This window comes from Spea bombifrons, chromosome 6 (assembly GCF_027358695.1).
Source record: "Spea bombifrons isolate aSpeBom1 chromosome 6, aSpeBom1.2.pri, whole genome shotgun sequence".
In the NCBI taxonomy this organism is placed as follows: Eukaryota; Metazoa; Chordata; class Amphibia; order Anura; family Pelobatidae; genus Spea; species Spea bombifrons.
Window position 1 is genome coordinate 49,959,194 of NC_071092.1, and position 18,699 is coordinate 49,977,892.

General features: G+C 43.6%; 2 protein-coding genes across 2 annotated transcripts; one reads left to right on the forward strand and one right to left on the reverse strand.

The window, feature by feature from the left end:
• Positions 1–2,179: 2,179 nt before the first annotated feature.
• SPATA1 (spermatogenesis associated 1) lies at positions 2,180–10,340 on the forward strand. The gene is made up of 12 exons (XM_053468966.1): positions 2,180–2,443; positions 3,010–3,116; positions 3,863–3,980; positions 4,954–5,007; positions 5,435–5,732; positions 6,157–6,304; positions 6,675–6,722; positions 6,871–6,971; positions 7,508–7,633; positions 8,020–8,198; positions 8,668–8,766; positions 9,811–10,340. The coding sequence occupies exons 1-12, from the start codon at positions 2,381–2,383 to the stop codon at positions 9,910–9,912; spliced, it is 1,443 nt and encodes a 480-aa protein (XP_053324941.1). The 5' UTR covers positions 2,180–2,380; the 3' UTR covers positions 9,913–10,340.
• On the reverse strand, positions 10,230–18,431 carry LOC128499969 (di-N-acetylchitobiase-like). Its single transcript, XM_053468968.1, has 7 exons — positions 18,255–18,431; positions 17,330–17,468; positions 11,738–11,946; positions 11,382–11,553; positions 11,024–11,121; positions 10,758–10,919; positions 10,230–10,557 (listed from the first exon to the last, which is right to left on the reverse strand). Exons 1-7 carry the CDS (start codon positions 18,384–18,386, stop codon positions 10,372–10,374), a joined length of 1,098 nt encoding a protein of 365 aa, XP_053324943.1. The 5' UTR covers positions 18,387–18,431; the 3' UTR covers positions 10,230–10,371.
• Between the last annotated feature and the right edge of the window lie 268 nt (positions 18,432–18,699).

An 18,699-nucleotide genomic window follows, 5' to 3' on the forward strand; every position in this document is an offset into this window, starting at 1 on the left:
ACTGCGCTTCCCGCTTCTCCCCCTTTATTATATTACATGACTGCGCTTCCTGCTCCTCCCCCTTTATTATATTACATATCTGCGTTTCCTGCTCCTCCCCCTTTATTATATTACATGACTGCGCTTCCTGCTCTTTCCCCTTTATTATATTACATGACTGCGCTTCCTGCGCCTCCCCCTTTATTGTATTACATGACTGCGCTTCCTGCTCCTCCCCCTTTATTATATTACATGACTGCGCTTCCCGCTTCTCCCCCTTTATTATATTACATGACTGCGCTTCCTGCTCCTCCCCCTTTATTATATTACATATCTGCGTTTCCTGCTCCTCCCCCTTTATTATATTACATATCTGCGTTTCCTGCTCCTCCCCCTTTATTATATTACATGACTGCGCTTCCTGCTCTTTCCCCTTTATTATATTACATGACTGCGCTTCCTGCGCCTTCCCCCTTTATTGTATTACATGACTGCGCTTCCTGCGCCTCCCCTTTTATTATATCACATGACTGCGCTTCCTGCGCCTCCCCCTTTATTATATTACATGACTGCGCTTCCTGCTCCTTCCCCTTTATTAAAATACATGACTGCGCTTCCTGCGCCTCCCCCTTTATTATATTACATGACTGCGCTTCCTGCCCCTCCCCCTTTATTATATTACATGACTGTGCTTCCTGCGCCTCCCCCTTTATTATATTACATGACTGCGCTTCCTGCACCTCCCCCTTTATTATATTACATGACTGCTCTTCCTGCACCTCCCCCTTTATTATATTACATGACTGCACTTCCTGCACCTCCCCTTTTATTATATTACATGACTGCGCTTCCTGCGCCTTCGCCTTTATTATATTACATGACTGCGCTTCCTGCGCCTCCCCTTTATTGTATTACATGACTGCGCTCCCTGCGCCTCCCCCTTTATTGTATTACATGACTGCGCTCCCTGCGCCTCCCCCTTTATTATATTACATGACTGCGCCTCCCCCTTTATTATATTACATGACTGTGCTTCCTGCGCCTCCCCCTTTATTATATTACATGACTGCGCTTCCTTCGCCTCCCCCTTTATTATATTACATGACTGTGCTTCCTGCGCCTCCCCCTTCATTATATTACATGACTGCGCTTCCTTCGCCTCCCCCTTTATTATATTACATGACTGCGCTTCCTGCTCCTCCCCGTTTATTATATTACATGACTGCCCTTCCTGTGCCTCCCCTTTATTATATTACATGACTGCGCTTCCTGCGCCTCCCCTTTATTATATTACATGACTGCGCTTCCTTCTCCTCCCCCTTTATTATATTACATGACTGCGCTTCCTGCACCTCCACCTTTATTATATTACATGACTGCGCTTCCTGCGCCTCCCCTTTATTATATTACATGACTGCTTTTCCTTCGCCTCCCCCTTTATTATATAACATGCCTGTGCTTCCTGCGCCTCCCCTTTATTATATTACATGACTGCGCTTCCTTCTCCTCCCCCTTTATTATATTACATGCCTGTGCTTCCTGCGCCCCCCCTTTATTATATTACATGACTGCGCTTCCTGCGAGTCCCCCTTAATTATATTATATGACTGCGCTTCCTGCACCTCCCCCTTTATTATATTACATGACTGCGCTTCCTGCGCCTCCCCCTTTATTATATTACATGACTGCGCTTCCTGCGCCTCCCCCTTTATTATATTACATGACTGTGCTTCCTGCAGAATGTTTTGCTTGCTGGGAATTGTTGAAGACGGTTTCCGATGGTAACGGGATCGCCGTGTGGGGTATAAACACAATAATAAACAAATACATGTAATGTGGCACCTTCTCTGACAGACACGCACTAAATGTGCCGAATCCAAGACTCTTCAAATATTAACTCTTTAATAGCACATCGTGAAGATTCTACGCGGTGACTCGCCAAATGGCTCTAATACCGGTCGTCATGGAAACCTTGACTTGCCATTATTTAAAGATACATTTAATTGAATCACCTGCGTTCAAGCAGGAATATCACCCATAACAAACTGGGAGCAAAAGCACCAACTGGGAGTCCTATATATGATCCAACGGGGGGGGGGGATAGGAAGTCAGACTGTGTGACCCCGAGAATCTGCCCCGTCACCCCGAGACCCGGATTTCCCAGGTATGCACGCAGGGGCCGGAGAACCAGCCCCTAATTGCGTTTAATCTCTCCGTGCATTAATTGGCAGCAGTTTCCTGGATACTCGGTTACTCCTGCATCACCCAACAGCAAACAAAGCTTCTCCTCGGCCGGCGAGTGTTCAGGGAGTGCCGGGGCAGCGATGGAGCCGCGGAGGACACGGACGGGTGACTCCACGCACACCTCGGGTTTGGTGTGAGAGGCGTCAGCGGGTCCCACATGGATACCAACCATACTCCGGCCAGCCCACCCATCTACCTGGCCAGGCCTTCGACGGCAGGGGTGAGAATTACAGGTTCATTAACGTGATCTGTCCAGCACATGCTACACGTGTCTTTACATGTATCCTACAGGGGATTCAATTACACGCTACAGATGATATTACATGTACCAGAATAACATATCACGTTACACATATATCAAAATACCACATTCCACGGATTGCCTTTTACACGTACAACAATATGACTGTCTACACGCTACATATCGCATTACAAACACGCCACAATACATTCACTCACACGGCACAGTACTTAGTATGTAACATATCCTGGACAGTGTCACGTGTACCCCCTGTGCTGTGTAGTGTGTTTATTTACATGTACCCTGTGATGTGCCATGTCGCTGTGATTGTTGGCTGTGTCGCGTGTACGGGTATAAAGTGCAGCGGCCGCCGTGGCAAGGAGTCCGAATCTCTGCCGTCCCCAGCACTGCGCATGTTCGCGGGCCGCGTCTCATCCTTTCACCTTCACGTAGCCTTGCATTCAGTAATTCACGGCATTCCGCATGCGTGTGCCAGACACGTGGCAGAGGGGTGCCGCAGCGGTAACCATGTGTCTATTTTCCAGCTTATTGAGCTCCACGTGTACCACGTGCCGGACGATGTATGGAATCCCAGATTAAATAAAGTTCCCATCGAGGCCATCGGTAGCTTCATCTCCATGGGATTTATTAGGTAAGGAAGTGAAGTCCCTCCATCTTATCCTTCTTCTCAGTAACGGCCCACCAATCCTCAGAACCCCGGCCACGGCTCCTTCACCCCCAACCCCACCGGCCACGGCTCCTTCACCCCCAACCCCACCGGCCACGGCTCCTTCACCCCCCACCGGCCACGGCTCCTTCACCCCTAACCGCCCCAGCTTTAACTATACAGGGGGGCGGCTCGCTGATTTATCTATACATTATACAGGGGGGCGGCTCGCTGATTTATCTATACATTATACAGGGGGCCGGTCACTGATTTATCTATACATTATACAGGGGGCTGGTCACTGATTTATCTATACATTATACAGGGGGCCAGTCACTGATTTATCTATACATTATACAGGGGGCCGGCTCGCTGATTTATCTATACGTTAGACAGGGGGCTGGTCACTGATTTATCTATACATTATACAGGGGACTGTCACTGATTTATCTATACATTATACAGGGGCCGGCTCGCTGATTTATCTATACGTTATACAGGGGGCCGGTCACTTATTTATCTATACATTATACAGGGGGCCAGCTCACTGATTTATCTATACATTATACAGGGGGCCGGCTCGCTGATTTATCTATAGATTATACAGGGGGCCGGCTCACTGATTTAACTATACATTATACAGGGCCCGGGTTTATTGAATGTAACTGTATTTCTCTAGTAGATCCTCTCAGCTGAAGAGTATTAACCCTTTCATGACATGATTTTTAAAGAGCGCCTCCGGACATGAAGCTGAGGACCCTGCGCGAGAGACTTGGAGAGTTTCTGGGGGAGGACGCAGCGATTGACAAGTTCTCTTTCCTGAAATGCGTTGGGAGAAGCCTGGCCGTGGTGAGTTCATCTCTAACACGTTACAGCCATTGTCCATATAACGGCTCCCTAAAGTGCCGCGTCCGGTGCTATCTGGGTTCACCCCCCCCAGGTCCCGTTAGGCTCATTCTGGACCTTTCCGCTCTCGCTCCGGTGGGGCCGGTACCGGTGACAGGACGCATATTGCAGAAATGTTGGTATTTCAGGAGCTATTTGGATATTTATTTGGATAACGTCAGTTTGGTGTCTGCCTCGTGGCCCCTGTGTCTTTTATGTTTGTAAACACAGGAGCCGCTGATCCTAGTAACGCCGGCGCGATCCTAGTAACGCCGGCGCGATCCTAGTAACGTAATCTCGTCGTCTGCGGCCAAATATTTACTGAGCTCTGTGATTTCACAACTTCAACCGTCAGCGACTCAGGAAGACGACAGGAAGGCTTCGGCCTTAACCCGGGGGCTCCAAACACGCCCCAGAGAGTAACCCGGGGGCTCCAAATCCCAGAGAATAACCCGGGGGCTCCAAACACGCCCCAGAGAACAACCCGGGGGCTCCAAACACGCCCCAGAGAACAACCCGGGGGCTCCAAACACGCCCCAGAGAACAACCCGGTGGCTCCAAACACGTCCCAGAGAACAACCCGGGGGCTCCAAACACATCCCGAGAATAACCCGGGGGGCTCCAAATACGCCCCAGAGAACAACTCGGGGCTCCAAACACGTCCCAGAGAACAACCCGGGGGCTCCAAACACGTCCCAGAGAATAACCCGGGGGCTCCAAACACGCCCCAGAGAACAACCCGGGGGCTCCAAACACGCCCCAGAGAACAACCTGGGGGCTCCAAACACACCCCGGAGAACAACCCGGGGCTCCAAACATGCCCCAGAGAACAACCCGGAGGCTCTTGGTGTTTTTCAGATAATACCCCAGGGGCAGGGGGCATTTCTCAGATAATACCCCACTTTTTAGAGTGCTCAGTGATTATTTCTGCCAACAGGTTAAAGGGAAGCAAGAGTTAGAGTTGAAGGTGAAATCGTTTGCCCCACCGCAGGTGAGTAACTTTAAGATGGAGGGTTGGTGACAGAGGAGGTACCGCGAGAACCTGCGCGCTGCCTGCGAATCCCCCCATGGGCTCATACATTTCACATCACGTGAGCCGCAAACATCAGGACCAGCCCTACGTCTAACCTGGTAGCCAACAACATACTCTGTGAAACAGAGCTACAAACACACTGAGCCAAAAACACACCCTGCGAAACGCAGAGCTACAAACACACTGAGCCAAAAACACACCCTGCGAAGCGCAGAAGTACACGCACAGGTGACACACAGCAAAGGCTCTAACGTGTGTAATTAACACACTTATTGCCCCATGTTGCTTCCTGACCCACATTAGGGCTTTCCGCTCTGGCCACGGGAAACACGAGGAACTCTCATCATTTGCCCCCTCGGGGTAATTTCCCTTGCTTTGTTTTCAGGCCAGTCAGCCGGAGCTCTACCTGCTCCCAGGAGTGGAGAGCGAGGGGAGCTCCTATGGGTCATCGGTAACTCCGGAAGGACAGAGATACAACGTTGACCGCTCTGGGTTTGGGGTCGCGTTGCCACGGCAAAACGTTCCCCCATGGGATCAGAGCCCCCCCGTTACTGAAAGCCACGAGAAGACTCCCAGAGCGGCTCCCAGAGAAGAGGATACGAGCTTCATCTCCAACAGGGGCCAAGCGGAGGCCACGGCGCCCTACCAAGGACTGAGCACAGAGAAGCGGGGGACGGACAGAGGTGGGTCGCCTTCGGGGACGGAGGTTTGGGCAGTTAATGCCTACGAGGCCCTAAGCCACAGCCCATGTGTAACAGACCCCAGCCGCGTGGGGCAACTCGTGGCACCGTGAGACTCCCCTGAGGAGGTTGGTCTTTTAATAGCAGCCCAACGCCTTTTCCTATGTCCGCTCGTGGGCCCTGGATCAGGGGTCTGCCCCCTGCTAGATGCCTCTTTTGCCCGGCGTGCAGACCCCCGAGATGTCTCTGCTTTCTCCCGGAGGGAAGGGTCAGTTGCCACGGAGGGGCACTTCCATGGGTAAAGGACATAAGGACGTGAGTTACGAGACCCCCAGGTGCTGTCCTGTCCGCATTAGAGGGGTCCCCAGCAGCGCTACCCATCCTTTACATTTATCTGGATTTTACAGCAAATACTTTGTGTTTTTAGATCAAATCTCCATCGTCAGGCGTGTGAAGGACGGCGGCCGCGTCTCTCACGTCACGGAGAAGCCGCCGGCGGCAGGAAGCGCGGAGAGCGACTCGGGGATTTCCGAGGCGTTTCACGGCCCAGACGTGGGAAATGAACCCCGGAAACGGTAAAGGAAACGCAGCCTGGTAATCGCATTAAAGCTTCTGTCCCACTCACTGCTGGAATTAACTCTTTCATAACGCAGGGAGCATCTTTCTTACCCCAGGAGGGCTAATAAAAGCCCAAATATTAATATCATTGTAGCCCAGTCCCCTGCTTGATGATGTCATACCACGATTGCTGCTGACACAACCGGCAGAGGCGGCGAGGGCCACCTGTGTAAGGTGCACAGAATTAAGGGCCAATTGGGCTCACATCAGAAACATCCCTGGCCGGGGCCCTGTGTAGCGCAGTAGATGAGGGCGCTTTTGCTAAATTACAGAAACGGAACAAATTTTACAAAAAATTAACACCCCCTTTTTTTTTAACCTTTTCAGTGCAGAGCAGGCTGTGCCTGCAGATGAGACGCAGCTTGGAGCGAGCAGGTAACCAGACCACCGAGCCTCATTCACAAAGGGTATTCAGGTACCCTAACCCAAAGCACGGGATGGTTTTATGTCCACGTGTCACGCTACGCAGTTCCGGTGACCACGTGGGCTGATAACAGCTTTCTGTCTGCCGTTAATCCTTTAGAGCTCTGCCAAAGCCTGCGCGGTACCGCTCTCCGCCGACCCCTCCACCTCCACTGGCCTTTCCCCCCATCCAGTCTCCTCCGCCAGTCATCCCAGAGCCGGGTAAGTAAGAAACCATTACATTTATCATTCACTGGTAGGAAGAGGCACATGTCACGTGTCACGTGTCACAAACATGTCTTGGGGTTTTATAACTTTAAATTCCTTATACTGGATCCTTTCATCCTGCAACATGGAGAAAATACAATGAGGACAAGAGGCCACCATGTGAAAGAGGCTTAGATGTAACATTAGGGAGTTTTATTTTACTGAGAGAGTAGTAGATATGTGGAACAGCCTCCCAGCAGAGGTGGTAGATGGTAATACAGTGAGGGTATTAAACATGCATGGGATAGACATCCGGCTCCTGAATCTAAGACGAGACCAACGACTGATTAAGGTTTACAGAATCTGGATAAATGTGCAGAATAGACGCCCGGCGGATGTTATCCGAGGGACACTCGGGGCGTTGGTGTTGAGTAGGAGCCGCCGGTCACTCCCAGGACACCGACCTCCGACGAGCTGGCTTTAGTAAATACGCCGACAGCCGCCAGGAGTTTTGTGTCACTCGTGGAATCCGGTTACGTTTTGGTTTTTAGAGGAGACGCTCCTTCGGCAATTAGAGAAGATGAGAGAAGAGCGGCTGAAGCTGGAGAAATCCCGCGAGGAGCTGCTGAAGAAAACCAAGTCCTTGCTGGAGCAATATAAACTGAGGAGACATCAAGGTATGAAGGGGTTAACGCAGAAAGTCCGGCTGGGATGATGCAGAATAAGACAGGGGTCCCAGTAGCCCCCTAGAGGGGTTTCATCCGGACAACAATGGTTTCTGAAGGTAGTCTGGGGGAAGCCAACAGGATCTTAAACAGCTACCCTTCCCATAATGCAAGACATTGTACTATAGTGTGTATGATTGGCCGAAGGTGATGGGAGTTGCTGTTGCCCCAGCACAGACAGACTCTTGACAATCTATGATATATAATAATATAATAAGTGGTCGGAGCCTAAAACAGTTAAAAAAAATCCTTGAGAAAAATGATGTCATAAAGTATGTCGTCACCGCGGCGATGATGCGAGTGGGGTGATGATGCAAGCGCTCTTTATTTCCTTAAAGTTCGGGATTCATGGAAAAAGAAATATTTTGAAACAAAGAAGGAGACGTCGTCGCTGGAGGACACGGTGAAGAGACTGCGCGTGGACTTAGAGAACTCCTACCAGAGGCTCCTGGCGCAGCTGGCGGCACGAGACGGGCGAAGACGTGCCAAGCACCCGGCGCTGGCAGACGGCTCAAAGGTATTTCACTGCCACGGAAACGTCTGCGTCAACCAGAAGGATGCTGGTGGGAAATGTCTGTGGCCCCGGGTGAGCGTGCGACGCCGTATATTGTGAGCATGCCTGGGAACTCTCTGTGTCGCAGGAGCACCATTAAGGCTGCCCACCCCGTATGGATTTAAGGTGCTTGGGGCTATGCCCGCCCACGTAGGTGGCTAGCAGGCCTCCATTGCACAGGTAACCTTGCCCATCGCGAAGCCACGCCCCAGAGGTTCCCAGATGTGATCCTGTGTTCATGCGTGTGCGCTTTCTGTACAGCAGGGTTTTAGACGTGTCCTGTATCTTGTTGCCTGCAGTTGATGTGTGAGACCCCCAGGGGGCAGGTCGGGGTTATTCTGCTTCTCCCGCATCTATAGCTCAGCGGGGTAACTCGTGGCGTTTTAGGGGCTAAAGTGGTTAATCCCGTTTTTTTTTTTTTTTTTTTTTACAGAATTCGGTAATTATGACGATAACCAATCGGCAGCAGGAACTGGATCAGCTGAGGCGCCACGTGGAGAACGCGAGGATCAAACTCCTCATCGAGATCAAGGTGAAGCCTCGCTGCAGACATTAATCTCGATTCCAGCCTTCAAGCGCTAATCCTTCCTCAGATCCATCTATCTGACCAACTGCCGGCCGTCTCTGGGCTTCCTTTTACCTCCAAGTAGTTTGAACGGATTGCGTGCGATATCCTCGCTCCTCAAACTCCTTCTAACGTCGCGCTCTCCGACGACGCGCTCTCCGACGAGGCGCTCTCCACCACAGCGAACGGCCGCGTCTCCTTCTGATCGTCCCGGATCTCTCTGCCGCTTCTCATTCCGCTCATCGCTTTCTTCTCCAGGCTCTCTCTGGGATTTCCTCATATCTGTCTCACCGCTCCTTCTCTCAGCTTCTCTGGCGAGACCTCATCGCCCCTTCCCCTTCCGGTTGGCGGCCCCCAAGGTTCAGTCCTCGGCCCTCTGCTCTTCTCTCTTTATACTTCATCTCTTGGCAAACAAATCAACTCATTTGGCCTCCAGTATCATCTCTATGCAGATGACACCCGAATCCACCCGTCTGCCCCGGTCTCTGCGTCTCTCACGTCCGGTATTACCAGCTGCTTGTCTATTTCTTCATGGATGTCACATCGCCACGTGAAACTTAATCTCTCTAAAACTGAACTCATTATCTTCCCTCCATCTCCACTCCAGAACCTGAATTCTCTATCACCATTAACAACACGACTATCTCTCCTACTAACCAGGCCCGATGCCTCGGGGTCATCCTCGACTCAAACCTCTCCTTCATCCTCACATTCAGTCCCTCGCCAGATCCTGCCGCCTGCACCTAAAAACATCTCTCTGCCGCCATATTATTCCTTCCCGCATAAAAACAACACGGGAACATTCAGCCAATCAGGGACGTCTTTTGTGTCATGTGACAATTAAGCATATTCCAGAACAATGTAAATATGCTTATAAATTAAAATAATTGTTTCTGGGAAGAGTTTTGGGTTCCTGCCCCTGCATTCAGTTATTAAAGGGTTACATTTAGAGGAGCAGGCGGAACGTGGCTTTAGTGGCACTTTGTGATCGGATCAAATCTGTCTTTTCAGATGCGGAAACAGGCGGCGTCCGACCTGAACGTCCTCAAAGCGCAGCTCGCCCAGAAGAAGGCCCAATTGGCCACCGCCGCCCCCTCTGTCTTTGCCATGTGAAGGGCCACAGAGAGAATCGTAGCGGGAGGTCGAGGCGCTACAGCGGAACCTGCGCGGAAACCCTTTCACGGCCACGTTGTACTGACGGGTTCCGCGCCAAGCTCTTTGCTATACGCGGATTAAAATAGACGCAATGGGCAAAGGCTGAACTCAGGATCCACTGCCTTGGAGATCCACGCAGGAAAGGGTCAGAGGTGACGCTGCGGTGATCCAGCGGATTTCTGAGTTGGAGAAGCAGAGCATGAGCTCCGTGACAGAGGGCCACGCTGGACGACAGGACCTGGAAACCCGTGACTTTATCAGACACGCAGAATCCCTTTTATACGTGTTACGTCAGTAAAAAAGCAGTCAGTGCCACTAATTTATTATTATTTGCAGCACCACGGGGGCCACGCCTGACAATAATATATTTTTAATAAAATCATTTCTCTTCCAAAAATGTCCATCTCAGAGTCCCGGTCACGGAATCAGCGCCTTCCACATGGCCGCCGTCTGCTGCTGGGCAACAGGATCCGAGGAGTAATCTAGAAGATCCCCATTCCACATGCCGACGCCACGCAAGCCACGCTTTCTCACATACGCCACCTTCAGCGCGATGCTCTGCGGATCGTCGTACCACACTTGGTGAACGTTCCCATCTACACCCTGCAGGAACAGCACAGACGAATAAACCACCGCACACACCTCCTTATTTGTGCCACTAATGCCCCTCGCTGTACACCCAGCACTCTACTTGCTTTTTCCGCCCCTTTGTTACATTGCCTGCTCACGGGAATAAGAAGTACATAAGGATGCCCTGATAGGGCACTTATTTCACCACCTGCCTCCGAGGCCGCGTCACATACCTTGTAGTTATAGAAGGGAGATTTCCGCGCCTCGTCCCACAGCCTCCCGCTGCTCGATCCGTTCACCTGCTTCATGATCGCGCCGTACGCCACCTGATACCCCGCAGCGTCACTGCAGGGGGCGCCACGGAAAGGCTTCTTGTGTATAGTACACGTGTTACCCTGAGAGCCACAAGCAGAGACGGGCATAAAAATCTTATGCGGTACCTGCGGGGCAGGATGGGGCCGTTCCCACCGGGGTAATGTCTCGGCCACCATTTCATTACCTTTGATAAGTTGAGGCAGGTATAATCGTACCCGTACCACGGAACACCCATCACCAGCTTTTTGGGGTCAATACCCAGATCCACAAATTCATCGTAACCTAAAAGAAACAGAAAAAGAGCGGTCTATAGAGAGAAAACGCAGCCATCATCCCTTTCTGTTTCATGAGTAGTGGATACAGTCCACGACCAGACAGTGGTACCCTGGTTAAATGAAGTGCCCACTCATCCTGTTTAATGGGAGGTCTCTCACCGCTGAGGGTCTGGATATGGGCGGCTCTCACCTCTGAGGGTCTCACCTCTGAGGTTCTGGATATGGGGGGCTCTCACCTCTGAGGGTCTGGATATGGGGGTCTCTCACCTCTGAGGGTCTGGTTATAGGGGGCGTTGGCTCCGGCCACGCACTCCGTCCATATCTGGGACTGCTCATCGTAAGACATGACAAAGAGGAAGTCGCAGAGATCCGCTATCCCTGAGTAGTTATAGCAGCGTAAATCCACGCAGGCGGGAGACCAGGCCACGTCGAACGTCACCTGCGCGGCACAAACTGAATAGTTTAATGGATGATGAGACGCGGCAGCAAAAGCAGCAAAAGCCCTGGAGGCTGCGTATATTCGGGGGTACAGAGCGGAGGAGGGGAGACAAATCTCATGGAATGACAGCTTTCGGGGATGAACCAGAAGTGAGTCTGTCACGAACCTGCCCCGAGACACGTACCTGCGAGCCGGGAATCTCTCGGTGGAAGGTCTCGGTGGTTTCCTGCACCAGAGCAGTTAAGGCATAATATTGGGGCGAGCCTTTAAGGACAGCCCGCTCTATGTCTAAATTAATACCATCCATGAACTGTCTCTTCGCCAGGTTCACCTTCTCTCTCACCCAGGCCGTCCGGTTCCGCGGATCGACAATATCGTTAATCGGGACGTCTCCTAAAACACATCATAATAATACTAATAATACTACTGCTAATACTAAATATTAATAATAATAATACTACAACTAATAATACTAATACTAAATAATAATAATGCTAATACTAATAATAATATAATCGGGACGTCTCCTAAAACATCATGATAATACTAATAATACTACAGCTAATACTAATGCTAATAACACTACAACTAATAATACTAATACTAAATAATACTAATACTACTACTGCTAATACTAAATAATACTAATAATAATACTACAACTAATAATACTAATACTAAATAATAATAATAATGCTAATACTAATAATAATACTACTGCCAATACTAATAATAATACTACAACTAATAATAATATAATCGGGACGTCTCCTAAAATATCATGATAATACTAAAAATACTACAATTAATAATACTAAATAATAATACTAATACTAATACTACAACTAATAATACTAATACTAAATAATAATACTACTGCTAATACTAAATACTAATAATAATGCTACAACTAATAATATTACTATGAAATAATACTACTGCTAATATTAAACAATACTAATAATACTACTACAACTAATATTAATTCTAAATAATAATAATACTGCTAATACTAAATAATACTAATAACACAACTAATACTAATAATCATAATATAGTATATGATAATATATAGTATATAGAGAGCTGTCTACTAAAACACATCATAATAATACTAATAATACCAATACTAATAATACTAGAACTAATACGACTAATAATAATATAGTTAAGAGGGACGTCTCCTAAAATACATCATAATACTTCTAATAATACCAATACTAAATACTACTACTACTGCTAATACTAAATAATACTAATAATAATACTGCTAATACTAAATACCAATAATAATACAACAACTAATACTACTGCTAAAAATAATACTAATACTAAATAATAATAATACAACTAATACTACTAATATTAATATAGTTAAGAGGGACGTCTCCTAAAACACATCATAATACCAATAACACCAATACTAATAATACTACTGCTAATACTAAATAACACCAATAATAATACTACAACTAATACTACTAAAAAAATACTAATACTAAATAATACTTAGAATAATATTGTTAACTGGGACATCTCCTAAAACACATCATAATAATACTAATAATATTACCACAACTAATACTACTACAAAATAATAATAATACTAATACTACTACAAATACTAAATAATAACAACAACAATAGTAATGGTGATAATATCTTTGATTGGGACTTCTCTTAAAACATATAATAATACTAATACTACTACCAATTAACAATATTATTATCCATAGTATTGTTGTTATTATTATTATCATCATACTAATAATAATACTGCTAATACTAATAGTAAATACTACTACTAATAATAATACTAATAGTAAATAATACCACTACTAATAATAATACTAATTCTAAATAACAACGATAACAATACTACTAATTATAATATAGTTGATCGGGACGTCTCCTAAAACACATCATAATAATACTGCTAATAATACTAATAATATTACTATAACTAATACTACTACCACTAATAATATAGTTAAGAGGAACGTCTCCTAAAACACATCATAATAATACTACTGCTAATAACTATACTACTACCGATATTATGAAATAATACTACTAATACTAAAACATAATACTAAATAATACCAATAGTAAATAATACCAAATTAAAAAAAACCTAAATAACAATAACAACACTACTAATACTAATTCTAAAAAATAACAGCACTACTACTAATAGTAGCTAATATCGTCAAAACAAACAATAATAATATAATACTAAAAAATAAATCATAATAATAATAAATAACAATTGTGACGGAAGCCTCCATCACTGGGACCACTGGAGAGGCCTGACTGCCAGCCTCCTCCCTACTGACGATGGGCCCTGGGTTTGTAAAGACTTCTGTGGCTACCCCCTGCAGTATCATCTCATCACTGGCTGAGGGGATTATCTCCAGCAGACAGCCAGGATCTGCCACCAGGGAGAGGCCGCCATTCTTTCAGTTTAATGTTGTATAAATCAGTCTCCCCCCTATTGTATTGTTAATCTCGTTACTGCCCCTGTTGTCTCTGGGAGGCAGATTAAGGGGGGCGGTTTGTGTCCCAATATCTTGTTTTATGTTAATGTGTGTTTTGCTGGATATATCCAGTCCTGTGTGAGAAATAAATCAGTCTTCGTTTTGGTTTTACCCGACACTGAGTCTCGGCGAGTGACTGGGGAACCGGGGAAAGTGTGGTGTCCCGGGCTAAGGGAGCACAAGACAGCGGAGGTAGTCGCTCGGACTAACCAGCTCCGTGACAATAATAATACTACTGCTAACAAATATACTACTAATATTGCAAAATAATAATAATACAAAAGGATACTCATAATAATAATTCTGCTAAAAACTATACTACCAATATTACAAAATAATAATACAAAATAATACTAATAATAATACTACTGCTAATAACTATAATACTACTATGAAAATAATAATACTAATAATAATACTACTAATAACTATACTACTGCTATTTCAAAATTATAATAATTATAATACTACATAATACTAATACTACTGCTAATAACTATCCTACTACTAATATTATTAAATAATAATAAAAATAATACTAAATAATACTACTACTATTATGGAATTATTTAGAATTAATAGTAATACTAAATAATAATAATACTACTGCTAATAACTATACTACTACTACTATATAATAATAATACTACTGCTAAGAACTATACTACTACTAATATTATGAAATAATAATAATACGAAATATCGTAATATTACTACTAATAGTTCTGCTAATAACTGTCCTCCTACTATTATGAAATAATAATACTATATAATAATACTGCTAATATTACAAAATAATAATAATTAATACTAATACTACTGCTAATAACTATACTACTACTCATATAACAAAATAATTATAATGCTAAATAATACTAATAATAATACTAGTACTCATAACTATGCTACTACTAATATGAAAATAATAATAATAATCATGCCAATACTAAATAATAATACTACTAATTATACTACTGCTAATAACTATACTACTACTAATATTACAAAATAATAATACTAAATACTACTGCTAATAACTATACTACTGCTATTATAAAATTATAATAATACTAAATAATACTAATACTACTGCTAATAACTATACTACTACTATTATGAAATAATAATAATAAACAATTCTAATAATAATACTACTACTATTATGAAATAATAATAATAATAATAAATAATACTACTTCTAAGAACTATACTACTCCTAATATTATGAAATAATAATAATACTAAATAATACTAATAATAATACTTCTGCTAATAACTATCCCACTACTATTATTAAATAATAATACTAAATAATAATAATACTGCTACTAATATTACAAAATAATAATAATACTAAATAATACTAATACTACTGCTAATAACTAAACTACTACTATTACTATGAAAATAATCTTAAATAATACTAGTAATAATACTACCGGTAATAACTATACTATGACTAATAATACAAAAGAATAACAATACTAATGCTAAATAATACTACTGATAATAACTATACTACTAGTAATACTAAATAATACTACTAATAATGCTACTGCTTATAACTATATTACTATTAATAATACTAAATTATAGTAACCCTAATTAATACCAGAAATAATACTACTGCTAATAACTATACTACTACTATTACTACATAATCATAATACTAAATTACACTAATAATTATACTACCAGTAATAACTATACTATGACTAATCATACAAAATAATAATAACACTAATACTAAATACTACTACTGCTAAATACTAATATTACTAAAAAATAATAATACTAAATAATACTAATAATAATACTACTGTTAATAACTATACTACTTCTATTACTAAATTATAATAATAAATACTAATAATAATACTACTGCTAATAACTATACTACTACTAAATTATAAAAATACTAAATAATACCAGCAATAATAGTACTGCTAATAACTATACTACTACTATTACTAAATTATAATACTAAATAATACTAATAACACTACTGCTAATAACTATACTATGACTAATATTATTAAATAATAATACTAAATACCAGTAATACTAATAATAATAATACTGCTAATATTATGAAATAAAACTAATACTAAATAATACTAATAATAAGACTATTGCAAATAACTATACTATGACTAATATTATTAAATAATAATACTAAATAATACTACTACTAATAATATTACTATAAATTACTATACTATGACTAATATTATTAAATAATAATAATACTAAATAATACTAATAATAATACTACTGCTAATAACTATACTACTATTAATAATACAAAATTATAGTAATACTAAATAATACCAGTAATAATGCTACTGCTACTAACTATACTACTACTATTACTACATAATTATAATACTAAATAATACTACTACTACTACCAGTAATAACTATACTATGACTAATAATATAAAAGAATAATAATACTAATGCTAAATAATACTACTGCTAATAACTATATACTACTAGTAATACTAAATAATACTAATACTACTGCTAATAACTATATTACTATTAATAATACTAAATCATAGTAATCCTAATTAATACCAGTAATAATGCTATTGCTACTAACTATACTACTACTATTACTAAATAATTATAATACTAAATAATACTAATACTACTACCGGTAATAACTATACTACGACTAATAATACAAAAGAATAATAATACTAATGCTAAATAATACTACTGATAATAACTATACTACTAGTAATGCTAAATAATACTAATAATAATACTACTGCTAATAACTATATTACTATTAATAATACTAAATTATAGTAATCCTAATTAATACCAGTAATAATACTACTGCTAATAACTATACTACTACTATTACTACATAATTATAATACTAAATTACACTAATAATAATACTACCGGTAATAGCTATATAACTACTAATCATACAAAATAATAATAACACTAATACTAAATACTACTACTGCTAATAACTATACTACTAATATTACTAAAAAATAATAATACTAAATAATACCAATAATACTACTGCTGCTAATAACTATACTACTACTATTACTACAAAATAATACTAATAATACTAATAATAATACTACTGCTAATATAAAATACTAATACTAAATACTACTAATAATTAATAAATAATAATAACACGTGTTACCGTGTAAAAACCCATCATACGTGTAGCACATGGCTGCCGTTATAGGCGCCCGCTGACTCACCCGTGAGGACGAGTCTCGCTCCCTTGGAGTGCGCGAAGCACATGAGTTCCGGATCGTACTCTGCGAACAGAGCGACCGTGGTGACTTTCGACCAATCATATCGCTTCCAGGACTGCCCCCGAACATGAAACACGTAGACCTGCGGATAAACGGTGAAGACGCGTGACACCCGATATCAGAACCGTGCAGCTGACAATCACACCCAACACAAACTGGGGAAGCCGGGTGCTCGGTGCTGGACACGCGCCTGTCAGACACACCGCACCTTCTGCCACCGACAGAGACTTTGCAGTACACAACGTAGTGACACGCAACATGCAGTGACACGCAGCACGCAGTGACACGCAGCACGCAGTGACACGCAGCACGCAAGTTACGCACAACGCAGTGACACGCAACACACAAGGCGCAGCGAACAATGACACGCAACCCACAACACAAAGTGATAGACAACGCAGTGACATGCAGCACACAGTGACACGCAACACAACACGCAGTTACGCACAATGCAGTGATACGCAAAACACACAAGGCGCAGCACACATTGACACGCAACGCACAACACAAAGTGATAAACAACGCAGTGACATGCAGCACGCAGTGACACACAACACGCAGCAATGCACAACACAGTGACACACAACACGTGGCTCGCAGTTATGCACAATGCAGTGACACGCAACACACAAGGCGCAGCACGCAGTGACACACAACACACAGTGACACACAAAGCAATGACACGCAGCAATGCACAATGCAGTGACACGCAAAGCACAACACGCGGGACGCAGTGACACGCAATGCGCGGGACGCAGTGACACACATCACGTGCAACACACAACACAGTAACAGGCAACACCCCAAAACATCCCATAATGTACACACCCAACAGCACAGTGACACTCAGCACCCCCAGCTCGTGTACCTCGAAGTCCTGGCTGCGAGTGATGGGCTCACAGAGTACTGGGTCTGGGCAGGGACAGGCAGCCCAGCTCAGGGTCACTTGCAGCAGGAATAGCAGCGGACACAGGATCCACCACCCGGCGGTGGTCTCCATGCTCCACCCGCAGCACCGAGCAACCCGACAGCAAGCTGGGGGCGGGGCTTCAGAAACAGGAATTACAGCCGAGGCGGAGCTTTACGGGCAGACTTCAAACTGGGGTGGGGTTTCACAGACCGGGAACTGGTTGGGGGCGGGGCTTTGGAGGTAGACATCCAGCTGATGACGTCAGTAACCTCACTGAGGCGCCGAGAGCCCAGCAGGGGGCAGGAGCCTCAACAACCGCGCCCGAGGGGGCAACAGCCACCCACCGTCACTGCAAATAGTAAGCATTAGATTGTGAGCTTTGGGGGACAGAGGCCTGTGCATG